Genomic DNA, 13,502 nt, shown 5'->3' with positions numbered 1-13,502 from the left:
CCACATGCTAAAACGATTAAATAACAGAAACGACTGGTTCAATTTGACAAATGCTAAAATCTTGATCCTGTAATGCATCTCAGACTCTTTTTCTGAACAGTAAAAAAAAAAACAAAAAAAAAAACAATATGGTACAAATGTTTCTATCATAAGCAACAGAAACTACAGTCAGTGTCGTTAGAGTTCATTGCGGACATGCTGCATTGTGGATTTGGACAGGCCCCAGCTCTTATGGGTGTGGCACCCGTTTAGTTTGCAACTAAAGACAGGAAGATTCAGCTGAGGTTTCCGGGTCTTTTTCTACAGGTATTCACGCAGGACTGTGTGCGAAGTACAGAAAAGACACAGACTCACAATTTACAATTTAGTTGATCGTATCTGCAGGGAAACGAAAAAACATGTCTGGAAATCTCAAGCAAGAAGCAGCAGCACAGGCAACCAGGCAAAGGAGTGCATGGTGGCCGGGGGAGTGAATATACCAGGGCTAATGACTAATGGGAAGCAGCTGTGTGGACAGGTGGCTCGTCAGGTGATGTGTTAGTGATAAAAACACCCCGAGGACAACTGGTGGCCAGGTGAGGAATAGCTGGGGGGGTTCAGTGCTCAATAACACGCAGAGTGATGATGTGTTTTTATCCCTGTGTCATCAACAATGTCACAGAAACAGAAATAAAAAGCAGAGGGGCGATGCTAGTCTCTCATACAAGAGCGTGTATCGTTGTCATAGATGTAAATGAATCTGATGACGTAATGACACGAGAGATTTCATCAACCGTGATCATCATTTCAAAATAAGATTAGGGTCGATTACAATACAGCTGGTTGAGTTTAATATTATGAAACCAGATATGAATTTAATCCCATTTCATTACACAATAAAATTGAGTTAGATTATGTAAATGTTGGCTGAATATTAGTAAGAACACCATACTGATGCTGTGTAGGTCTGAATGGAGCTTTAGAGCTCCAGATTCTTCTCTGCCTCATTGATCTAATCTGATTCCTCTATGAACTGCAGCACCTTCAAATTTCATCAACTTAAAATCCACCTACTTACTTGTCCTAAAGCTTTCCACCATGTCACACAGTCCTGTTATTGGACTGAGTTTGCTCAGTTGTCATGCAAATGTTCTGTTTAAAAGTTTTCACTTTCTAATGTAAAGTTTCCATTTTTGCTTTTACTTTCCTGACTCAAGTCAACTGAGTAAACTTAATGTTCTGATGAGGACTGTGTGACATGGTCATAAACTCCTGAACATGCTGGTAAGTGGACCTTGAGTTGAGATGTTTCCAAGGTTGAGAATTAACTGAGATAAACTAAGATGGCCTCCTCGTGTGTTTTCTGGGTTTAGGACTTAAAATGAAGTCTGAAGTTCTGGTGCGACAAAAGTGCAAGATCAAACATGACTCCATCCAAAGTTGAAGTTAATGTTGCCTTGTGCAATCTACAGGGTGGACTTCTGCAAACAGTGTGTGTTAGTCACCAAAGTAACCCCTCTGTGTTCATTTTAACCAAAGTCAATGTAAACAATATCAACATCTGCTTTGTCAAAGCAAAGAGAAAACTGGTGGGACCAGCTGGGAGAATCCACTCTTTCCCGAAAGGAGTGACAGCTGTGCTTGCTGCCAAACACACAGTGAGTTAACCAGCACTTAAGTCAGCAGCATCTCCCCGAATTAGAAAACAAAACAAAACCCAGAAATCGCTGAGGCAGCAGAATGTCACACGGGGGATCAGAAACAGATGTGTTGCTCTCTGCGGAGCCTGACAGAGCGGCTCCCTGACAGCACAGTGACACCCGAGCCAGGCCTCTCATGATGACGATGCTCTCTGTTTAGCATCCATCATACACTTCTATAAATGTTCTCAAGCTGGTGGCAACCAGAGCCTCGGCTAATCCAGGCCCCTCAATGCTGGAGCGAAACCGCAGAGTTTTACAGTGATAGAGGAAGAAAGGCACTTTTCCAAAGATGGGACAGTCATCGTCTTCCTCACACACACACACACAAACACACACACGCAAAACACCCTCACACACAAACACACACACACATCTTTCCCTTTCATTTCCCAACAGCTCCGGCTGCTCGTTGAAGCTTTCATGTGTGTTGAAAGGCACCGGCTGGCTGGAGTACACACGGCATTAAAGAACACTTATCGAAGACGAGCCTCGCAGCTTTGATACAGATGTGGAGCAGAGAGCGCCCCCAAAGACTGGGTGATAATTAAGTGGAGCGTTAATGTTGTTTCAAGCCTTTCAGAGGATGAACCGGTGATTTGTCCATCAAGTTGCACAGACGTATAAAGACTCTGCTAATGAAGGGAGACATGTCGAGTGGTGCGGTGGGAGCTGAGGATGTGGGTATATACACTGTGCCGGGGCAGGAGGTGTGAGTACTGTAAACCCTCACATCTGTAAAAGTGACAAAGGCCGTTTGGTGGTCACATCTGGCTTTTAATAAAGGGTATATGCATGTGTTTTTATGCCTGAAAAAGTGATAAGAAGCATCTGCATGTCGGGTCTTTGACCTTGATTAAGGCTTTGTTGAAAAGCTAAGGCCCAAGAGGACAGTGTTGGTAAACTTTAGACACTAAATGACGGCCGTTAGATCATTTTTAAAGGGGTTCATCGCCAATTTTACACATACATTTCACTTTACTCAAGATCTATTAGGTCTGAGAAAATAACCCTGATGATGTCATCGGGGTTGTCTTTAGTTATAATTCATTTTTGATGAACAAATGTATGATAAACTAGGTGTATGGAGTTTGCAAGATGAAGGCACTCAACTGCATTGTGGGAAACTGAAAACCCAACGTTTGTGAGCTCGACTTATATCATACCCAGATAGCAAAATAAATCTGGCCCATACTTGGGCCACATGCTTGTTTTCAATGGCCCAAATCTGGCCCATACACAACATGATTGTCAGATACTACTTCCACATCTGGGCCAATTCTGACACACACAGAGAAAATCTTCTGGCTGTCAGTTAATATTGGAGGATAACAGCCGGAATCTGCTCAGATGTGGAAGTTTGTGGGCCAGACTTGGGCTGAGGACCCAGGTATATGTTGGGCAGAAGTTTCATTTCACAATCTGGGTAGGGATTGAAAGTCAGGATGTCTCAGTCTCTGCTCCATTGATTTTGACTATTGTATTCTTCCTTTACGTCATAAGTACGAGAGTCAGTTGCTGGAGTATCTGCTAATGATGCACTTGTTGATATTATTAAGCAAGAAAAAGATCCTGTTTGCTGAAATAAAATTCTGGATTAATACATTTTCCCACTCAAAGGATGTGACAATGAGATGAGCAAGTAAACAGTTGACTAAACCATCTCAACTAAAGTTGCTGCTGTTTTATCAGTATTTATAATGTTTGAGTCAACATGGGTGGGAAGTGCCAGATGTGCTCTGAATCATGGGAAGTTTAAACATCCACAGTCCTGTGACAACGGAGCGAACTCAATCTGCTAATAAAAACCATGTAATACAGTCAAAAGCTCCAGAACAAGTGAACAAGTGGACCTACAGTTGAGAATGTTTTGTCAGCTGCTTCCAGAGATTTAAAAAAGAACGAACCGTTAAGCTCAATCAATAAATAATTTAAGTCATTTATCAAGCAAAAATGCCAAACATTTACTGGCTCTAGCTTCTGTAATGTGGAGATTTGCTCCTTTTTATCCGTTTTATGTGAGTTTACTTTGGGTTTTGTTCTGTTAGTCGGACAAAAGAAGCAGTTTGAGGGAATTTATCTCAAATATTAAAGATTAACAATTAATAGAAATTAAAAAAAATACTTATTGGTAATCACAAAAATGATTAGTTGTTGATTTATCTTTAAAGCAAATGAACTGTGTCCCGCAGTGAGAACATGGTCTAGAGCAGTGGTTCTCAAAGTCGGGTCCTGGGACCCCCAGGGGTCCTTGAGGGGGTCCCTGGGGGTTTCCAGAAAAAAGGGGAATGATTTATTTTCACTATAATTCCACCTGTAAGTGATACAATGAAAGTATGTATGACTATTTGGTCATGGGTTTCAAATACTCTGTAATAAAACATCTAAAAGCAGAAACCATATGGGATGGGGGTTCGTGGTCTAATTTGTGTCAGTTTAGGGGTCCTCAATGTGAAAAAGTTTGAGAACCACAGGTTTAAACGAGTCAGTCCGACTGTAACTACCATGTTTTTCCATTGATAAACAGGCCTGATGTGGTTGGTGAGCTGCCATGAAGATTTTCTGGAGCTCTTCTGTCTTGATTTGGATAGAAACAGTAGGAAATGAGGAGAGAAGAGGGATGACAGGAGTCAAACTGGCGATCTGGTGATTACATGGACACATCAGCTGCCATGATACATAAATCAGGAGTTAGTACCAGTGAAAAAGGACCCGGGTTTTGTGTCACATATCTGACTTTTAGACTGATTTTTGAACTATTAGTACCAACCAATGAGAGAAGGAGTGAAATGTGTTTTTTGTTCCAGCGATCAATGTGCTTTTAATCACGAGTCATTTACGTTGAAACTCAGAGAGGCGCTGTAGCTGTGTGATTGCGCCGAGGCTCAGAATAATCAATCTCTATAAACAAGCTTTTCGGGGGAGGAACTCTCTGTTTCGAGGAAGTCGATCACAGCTCGGTGCCACATCCTTTCATAAATAGTGGGGAAACTCTTAAGTCAACATGGAAATCATCTTAATGGGAATTATGTTTTGATGACATTTGTGGATTCAGCAGAGAAAGAAAAAAGTCATGACTCTCATGTGTCTGCAGGAGCTCCATGGGAAATCGAATGGCGCCTCTTTTGCACCTTCATTCAAGATGAATATGTTCAGTGTGCAGATCTGCAAAACACATTATGGCTGACGCTGGAAATCACTTTGTTCCAATCTGGACTTCATGATTTTATGAGGCACACACATGATTACTTTGCTCCAAAATGAGAACCATAATCATGCTTGCGTGTTCCTTGTTGTATTATTGTGTCATTGCTAACACAACCAGACTATTGCCTACTGAAATAACAACCATGTTGATTCGGCAGGGGTAACACATGTTGTATTTTTTGTGCATGGGTCCTATAACGTAACACGCGATGTTCGCACTTATAGGATATATATTGCAATTAATCCTTAAACACATCATAAGCTCCTCTGTCATTCGGTGAAGTCCAGCAACCATCTGGATATCATCCAAAAACAGCAGCAGCCCCCCTCCAACACTACCACCCTGCCCCCAAGAAAATCAGGAAGACAGATTCATGTCAGTCCTCATGAGTGTTTTACATCCGACCATACTGTAGAACAATGTGCCCTTTGTGTATACAAGCTTGTCCTGCTCACCTATAGGGAGGAGGGGGTGCTGGTGGTGGTGGTGGTGGTGGTGGTGGGGGGTTTGCTCCTGAAGTTGTCTCTGCCTGGTATCTTTCAGACCCTGCCATGTGACACCAGAGGGGACGCTGTGAAGTTTATTTGAATTCATCTCCTATTTACTCGGCCCACCACCCACACACACACGCACACACACACACTCATTATCATTGCGAGTGTTATTATTATCTCAGCATCAGCGTGGTACAGCCTTCCCAAAGAGGCTTCGGTCAACAGGGGCCTCTCCGCAGGCCCACGAGCTCGTAGTAAGTTGCCCAGATTCGGGCTGTCACTCTTCGCCGGGTTCACGGCTCCCTGCGTTTTCTCTCGTGGCCTCTCTCCCCTCGATGACGGAGAAGATAAGCATGTTGCATACCGAATCACTGAGCTATGACAAAAAAAAAAAAAAAAGAAAGGGTTCTGCTCAATAAGCCAGATGTAAATAATTGCTGAAAGCAATATAGGGCCCTGCATCGCGGACTCCGCTTGATGTTTTGCTTGGCTGTGATGGAGGTGGCTCCATTTCACTCGGGTCCCGAAATGCCTTTTTAAATGGTTTGTTCAGACTCAGTATTATTTAAAGGCTGCACAGAGTGAGGCCTGAATATAGAACAACACCTTACCACCCAAATGATTTGGGAAAGTTGGTAATCTGAGCTCCAAGGTGGATATTTAAAAAAAAAAAATTGCCAATGCTTACATGCATCTAGATGAGTTGCTCAGTCCTGCAGGAAAAAAAAAAGTTTCTGAAGCAGCTTTTAAATAAATACTTTTTTTATTCTGTTATTGGCTTTTTACAGGTACAAAGCATACAGCATGTTATAGTTTTATCAAAAGTGGAAAATACTGATGTTACATATGTAACAAATGTAAAAAATAAGTCTTCAATCTTACTTTCCCCGAAAGTAAGAAACATACATTTCAGCATATGAAAATATCCATAAAAACACAGCTTAAGTAATTTAAGTTAATAAACAGTACAAAAATGTAGAAACCATACATGTCAAAATAATGGACAAGGACACCAATGACAAATGACTCCATGATTTCTCATGAATTAAAAAAATGTACACAAGTTCATAGTGTTTTTAGTTGGGGTCATGTTTATAAGATCATCATCATCATCATACATCATCAACATCAACATTATCATCATCATCATCATTATCATCATCATCATCATCATCATCATCATCATCTTCGTTGCCTGAAAAACACTTGGCTGGTCAGAAAATGCAAATTTGTGACAGACAACACCAACCCTCCCCCACCCTCTCCCTCCCTCCCTCCATCCCAAAAAAAAAACAAAAAAAACACCTCCCCTCCAACTGAACTTAGGCCAGAAAAACAGAAGAGGAAAAAGTTCTCCCCCGTACTGAAATCCTCAAATGTCTGTAAGGCAGGAGACTCGATTAATCCTCACTCTTGGAGCATTTAGCCAGTCTTCTGTGAGAAAACACACCGGGGCAGAGACAGTCAGAGTGAAAAGGGATTATAACGTTGGTGGGGTCTACGATACCGTGCGAGCTGAAAAGCGGTGTTCTTAACTTTCACACCGAGGGGGCTGTATCCTGTCAGCTACAGGTGCAGTCAGATCAAACACACATGCTTCCTTTCAAGCAAATAAAAAAAAAAAATTGACCCCTAAAAAGACGGAGACGGGGAGAGTTTTCTTTTGCTTCGCGGCCCATTGGAATTCTCTTCCTGTGAGTGTTAATGTTATCTTCCATCTTATCTCTCAGCTGTGAATGTGACAGAAGTTTCTGGAAAGGAGAGGCAATATCGGTAATACAAAACAGAAATGTTTGATCAAGATAATGTGAATGGAGCTTTGCAGTCACTAAATTGATTTCAGACAAGGACCTTTTTTTTTTTTTTTTTTTTTTTTTTTTTTTTTTTTAAATGGAGAACATCACCATATTCTACAACATAATAAATAGTCTCATACATATTGCTCAGCTTCTCCTTCGTTTAGAATGGTGACCGAACCATCCCCACTGTTCATTTCAATGTCTTTTGCCGCTGCGTTCTCGGGAAGTAAGGCTAAGTCCTTGAACACGTCTACATAATGTCCAAAGCCGGGGCCCCAGTTCAAGAGATTGTCCCAGTTAAAGCCCCCGGCTTGCTGGCCCAGCTTGTGGGGCAGGGTGTAGTGCTGGTCACTAGGGGGCATCTGGGCAACGCCAGGCCCTCCTTCTGCCCTCCGGCTCGAGTAACGCCTCTGCTTGAGCCTCCCGCCGTACTCCTCGTCGTCAGCGTCTGACTCGTTGACTTGCGAGAGCTTGGGAACGCGGGAGCTGTAAGAAACCGGCTTGTCCCGGTCGTACTCCATCTCCGAGCAGGTGAAGGAGTCATGTGAGTCGCTTTCTGAAGAGGACTCTGGGGCCGGGATACCATCAGCAGGGTTGCGGACCCTTGACAGCGGCCTGCGGCAGTCCTCCTCTGAGCTGGACCGCCCGTGGTCAGCGCTGCAGATGCTGGGGTTGCGTGGGCGTGGAGTGTTCAGCCGCTCCACCTCCTCAATGGACAGCCCCACAGGAGGCCCCGTCTCCAGGGGGATCTGCTCGATCGGCTGCTTCAGCCGACTGCTGGGCCTGGAGGTGTGGCCGTGGCTGGCCATGGTCTGAGGACTCTTGCTGCGCCTCCCCAGCCGGGTGGCGTAGTTGAACATGGGCGGCGGCTGGCACATTTCGTTGTGCAGGTCCAGCGGGCTGCCCTCACGGCGAGCCAGGTTGAGTTCTCTGGTTGGAGTGTTTCGGTAAAAGGATGAGGGCTTGGTGAACGGGGCTGGGGAGTGTCTGGACAGAGGGTTCGGGGTGGGGCAGGCTGAGTGGGAGTGGCTGAGCGGGGTGGACCTCAGTGCTTGGGTGTACTGAGGCTGGTAGGTGTAGCTTGTTGCTCCGAGGGGTAAGGGCGACTGTCTGGCGAAGCCCAGAGGGCTGTGTCTCTGGATGGAGAACTTGGGCGTGTGGCTACGGAACTGCTTGTAGTGCTGGATGATGTCTGCATCTGAAGGAGCGATACTGCTGGCATTGTCTATGTCGTAGTGTTCAATATCCGCCTCTGGACCGGTGCAGGGGGCACAGGGAGCGCTGGGGACAGTCTCATTGTTGTGGGGAATGTCCGTCTCATCATAGATCAGGTAAGGGTTCTCCCTCTCAATGATGTCCGGTTTGGGGTTCCCTTCTGGTTGTTTCCGTACCGTCATGTCATCTCCATAAGGCGGGATGTTATCTGGGTCATCGAATGCTACGTTCTCGCTACCCTTCTTCTTTTTCTTCTTCTTCTTCTCCTTGGGTTTCTTCTCCTTGGGTTCCTTTGGCACTTTGGTCTTGTTGCGGTCCTTGCAGTGGTTGCACAGGATCAGGCTGAGGACCACCAAGGCGAGGACAGTGGCACAGCTGCCGACTATAGCGGGCACCGCCCAGATGGGGAGGACCATCGTCTCCGCCGTGGGGCTGGGACTGCAGACAAACCCACCGTTGTTGGCTGTTTTGCAGACGGTACCCTGAGGACACTGGACACCCAAACAGGCCACCAAGGTCTCACAAGTCTTTCCTGTGTAGAACTCAGAGCAGACACAGGTGAAACCTGAGCGGGGGTCCGGCACACAGCTGCCATGGTTCTGGCAGGGATTAGAGGCGCAGTCGCCGGGCGGGACGCACTGGTACGTGTACCACTGGTTGACGCACATCAGACCGTCCCAGCATGGACTGCTCTCACAAAGGTTGGGACCTCTGCAGCCGATCTTGACGGATGAGCTGGTCTTCGTTAAGGTGACGAGGCTGTGTTCTCCGGTGAACGGCATGTTCTCCCCGTTGTACTTCACGTACGCCAAGCAGCCATCGAAACCTGAAAATGAATAAGAGCAAAAACTGGATCAGATAAAAGGAGAAACAGCCAACAGCAGCTAACAAGGACATGACAGCGGCCTGGAGGGGAATCGTTTCCGATTGCCACCAGACTGATGGGTTTTCAAAATGTCTACCGACGCTGGATCGACTCCTTGTAAATAACAAGAACTGGGAGCTGTAATCAGAGCTAAAGGAATTTTGTTTAGACGGGTAATTGGTTCAAGCTTAGTACAAAAAAAACAAGAGAAATTTCCTTGTGGAAAGCACCTCCTCAAAAAAAAATCCATATTTTAAAAATGGGCCAAATCAATCACTGGCCAATTTGAGAGGAGAAATATGATTTTTTTTTTTTTCTAAAGCAGAGAATCCTTCGTCGGAGCCATTATAGCTTCAAGACATACATCTGGGTTGGATGAATGTCTCTGTGCCTAATTCAATCTTTTGCATTGTGTATTGCCTAACAGCACTGCCTCGCTAATGTAAATAGATTTTTATTGAATTTATCCCAGTGCAGATTAAATCCATTTGTGTCGTTTCATTAGCTCTTGAAAAGTGAGTACACAAGAGAGCACAACTGTTCAGACACACATTGAGGTACGAGTTGGTTAACAGGCAGCCTGCCACAGATCTGCGTGCTCAGCATATGTTTGTTTTGAAATATGCCCCGGTCCCTGTGTAAAAGAGGTCAACAAATCATCCAAATTGCTCATTTTTACCATATTAGTCCATAGTATTAGGTTAGTTTTTCCCTCCCCTGAAATTCTTAAATTTACTGTGTTGTATTACCTCCCTGTGGAAAGCCTCTGTTTCACCTTTTCCAAGCTGTTCTCAACTCGTGTTTCAGGACATCTCATCAGTGATTTAAGCCTAAACTATGATGAGAGATCCATGGAAATAAGACAAAAAACACTAAATGTCCTCAAAGGCAGGCACTCCAAGACTAAGTCAAATTAAATTAATATTTGTTTTTTTTGCCCATAAATGATGCTCTGATAAAGAAACATTTATTCAACTACTGTAAATTCATAGCAGGTAAATCTCTGCAGTGTCAAATAGAAACAGATTTCAGGCCAGTTCCATAGAGTCTTGTTGGACGGCCACCAAATATGGTCAGCAGTTTGAGCAGCAGACTATTAATTCATTTGGGGGGGGGGGGGGGGTTGTACTGGATTTATAACGACCCACAAGCTCATGAGTGCTGTGTCACACATATGTGCTGTAGGTGCATGTGCACGCACACACACACACACACACACACACACACACTCACACACACTCAGAATATGTGGAGGAGGTTTCCATAACATGTGAAAACGCTGCTGCATCAGTAATTTACAGTGGGTAAAGAGTGGGTGAGTTTCTTGGTCAAATGCCAGTTTTTGAGAGCTTCAGCATGTGTGTTTGACACAGCATGAAATACGCATGTAGATTCACACACACACACACACACACACACACACACACTCACACGTAACTATAGTGTACATACAACAAGGGTTTGACCTTAACTAAGATTTTAGATTTCTACTTCTTTGGACAGTGCAAAAATCTCTCTTATCAAATCATTGTGTCTAGAGCAGTTGGATGGTTAAGGGGCTCAAAGGTACCTCAGTTGTGGTAAAAGGGGAAAACTGCTCTTTCACTTCCCCTGCCCAGATTAATTCACCAATCAGGGATCAAATCAGCAAATTTCCAATCACAAGACAGAAAATATTTTTTTTAGCACAGAAACACTTTCCAGTCTCACCTGCTGCGGTTTTCTGCTGAGCGGGTCCAGGTGGGATCCCTCCCAGCGAAAAGGTTAAGACACTGAGACCTCCAAAGTCCTGCGTGGCGTGCTGGATGACCCTGGGGTGGCCGCCGTCCACCTGCAGCACAGTGTCTGAGCCGTTCTTCACCAGCTGGAGCGTGTGCCACTGACCGTCTGACAGCACTGCATCCCCCACGGTGCGTTCCACCTTCCCCCCGACGCCCGCATCCGAGATGTAGTGGACGTTGCCGTTCCTCAGCTGAGAGAGAGGGAACACAGATGGAGGTGCATCAGTCACACATACTCCACTCAGGCTGAGTTAAAGATGGGTTCATGGGTAATTGGTTACACAAGAAGAAAATATCAAAGCAGCCCAGTCGACTTTAGGTGCTTTGATTTTGTTGGCCAGGGTAAAAGCATATTTTACTGGGTGAAAGACAAACAGAAGCAGTTTTGAATCAGTGTCGAAATGCATGAAAAATGATTTAATCCCATTTATGGATGGGCTTTTTTTATATCACATTACCAAAGCATTAAAATCAGATGGAAAAAAGTTAAACCAGCCATGCTAGCAGTTCTGTGAAGCTGTATCAAAACACAGCGCTGCTTTGAGCTAAATGCTAATGTCCACATGCTAATATGCTCACAATGCTAACATGCTCATGTTTAGCAAGTATAATGCTTACCATATTCTGCATAGGACAATAGCTTGGTAGCATGCCAACATGTGCTAATTAGCACCAATGAAAAAAAATACACCTGCCATTAGTTTTTTGCAGGTTTTGTACATAAACAAAAGTATGGGACAAATGAATTGACCAAATTTCAATCCATCCATCAGTTTTTGAGATATTTCACCCAGAACCACAAAGGTTGCACCGCAAAGGTCACAGCTTCTTCTTTGACAGTCTTTCTGACACTTTGGGCTGTCAGAGCATGGATATGGAGAATCTGGATGACACCGCAGATTTCACGGTAGAGTCTTTGGTTACTTCAACGCCAGTGACTACCTGTCAAGCGTTTCACATCAACACTGAACATGAGGAGGCCAAAACCATGGGGGCACAGAAAAAAACAGTACAGGGATGGATGGAAGGTGCATAATACGCACCTTCAAGAGCATATCATAGATCAGAACTGACTACACAGACTGGATAAGATACTAAATAAATGGCTCACTCTCTGAATCTGTATTCTGGTATAATTCTTAATTTCATGCATATGATAAATAATGTTTTCTGTGGCGAAGTCTACATAAACTAGGGTTAAAAAGGCATTTTTTCTGATTAATGCAATGACTTATCATGTCAGCGTCAATCACAAGCGTCAAGAGGAAGTCTTCTCTCAGCCTCCACAAAACTACCACCACGCTGCTTTTCCGAATCTGCTGTTGAGGTCAGAGATTGAAAACAAAAATGCAGCTTGACGCTCGTAAATCTTTTCCCCCAGCGGGGGACACCACAGTTAATCATGTTCTCACGACTTGTGTGTGTATGCGTGTGTCTGTGTGTCTGTGTGTAGCTCATGTTATTCAGTTATTCAGCCAGATGACGGTCAGAGGCCTGCTTATAACAAATTCAGAGAAAACACGCTCATTCAAACACCAACTGGAGGAGACCCTTTTCCAGAAAGGAAAGGACAGAGTGTGTCTTTAAAAGAAATGAATCAAGCTCACTTTGGCATGGGCAACAAATTTGCGGCTTACACTACGTATGATAATCTCATATGTGCATTTCCCACTTCCATGGAAAAGTAATCCCGTTCTCCTCCCTTTTCAAAGACCCCAAAAATCAGCAATGATAAGTAGCTTCCGGAAGAATTGATTTAAAATGGGAAAAGCAGAAAGTCCCCCAAGCCAAAGAATACTGAGTGCTCTAAACCTGGAAAAGTAATCAAGAAGTTTATCTATTAAACATCTTGTTTTTTTTATATCTCAGTATATATAGTTCTCCCTCTCAACATATGTACATATAGTGTATGTATTCCCCTGCCGATCAACCTTTTTTTTTAAGCACTTATAATACTTTTCTTGACTGTTTAGGAAGCTGTGATGGTGATTCGATGAGCACCAGAAGCTGCTCAGAGCCGGAAAACAAAATCATAAGAGAGAAAGTCTGATACTAACAAAAAAAAAAAGTGGGGAAGGGGTTGGTGGTGGCGAGGGTGGAGGGAAGGGTCTAAAAAGGAAAACTGAAGAGGATGAATGAGCCCTCAGGCCTCTTTGGGCAGCTGCCCAGGATCAGTCAGGGGGAGGAGGGGGTGTGGGGTTGTGTGTGTGTGTGTGTGTGTGTGTGTGTGTGTGTGTGTGTGTTGGGGGTGGGGGGGTGCTGAACAGGATGAGAGGAGAAGAAAGAGGAATGGGACTAAAGGGAGGTGGCTGGAGAAGGACCCATGTAGTTTGCTTATAGTTTGTACAGACAGAGTGTGTGGGGTGATGATTTGTGGTGTAAGGGTTAAAACAAAGTAGGCAGACGGCGTACAGATATGTAGACATGTTTGTACTCCATCTATTACGACTTACATTCTGTA

The 13,502-nt window shown here is 44.2% G+C and overlaps 1 protein-coding gene across 1 annotated transcript in view; it reads right to left on the bottom strand.

Moving 5' to 3' along the window:
* Positions 1-6,125: 6,125 nt before the first annotated feature.
* Positions 6,126-13,502, bottom strand: part of fat4 (FAT atypical cadherin 4) — a 107,225-nt gene continuing 99,848 nt past the window's right edge. The window contains 2 exon segments of the mRNA XM_023393580.2: positions 6,126-9,221; positions 10,971-11,232. Of these exon segments, the coding sequence (XP_023249348.1) occupies positions 7,312-9,221; positions 10,971-11,232 (2,172 nt within the window). The 3' untranslated portion in view covers positions 6,126-7,311.

Source organism: Seriola lalandi, unplaced genomic scaffold (genome assembly GCF_002814215.2).
Source record: "Seriola lalandi dorsalis isolate HSWRI2012SDOR001 ecotype SW California unplaced genomic scaffold, Sedor1 jcf7180002054940, whole genome shotgun sequence".
Lineage (NCBI taxonomy): Eukaryota > Metazoa > Chordata > Actinopteri > Carangiformes > Carangidae > Seriola > Seriola lalandi.
The sequence above is the reverse complement of the archived record's forward strand: the minus strand, read 5'-3'. Positions and strand labels throughout refer to the sequence as shown.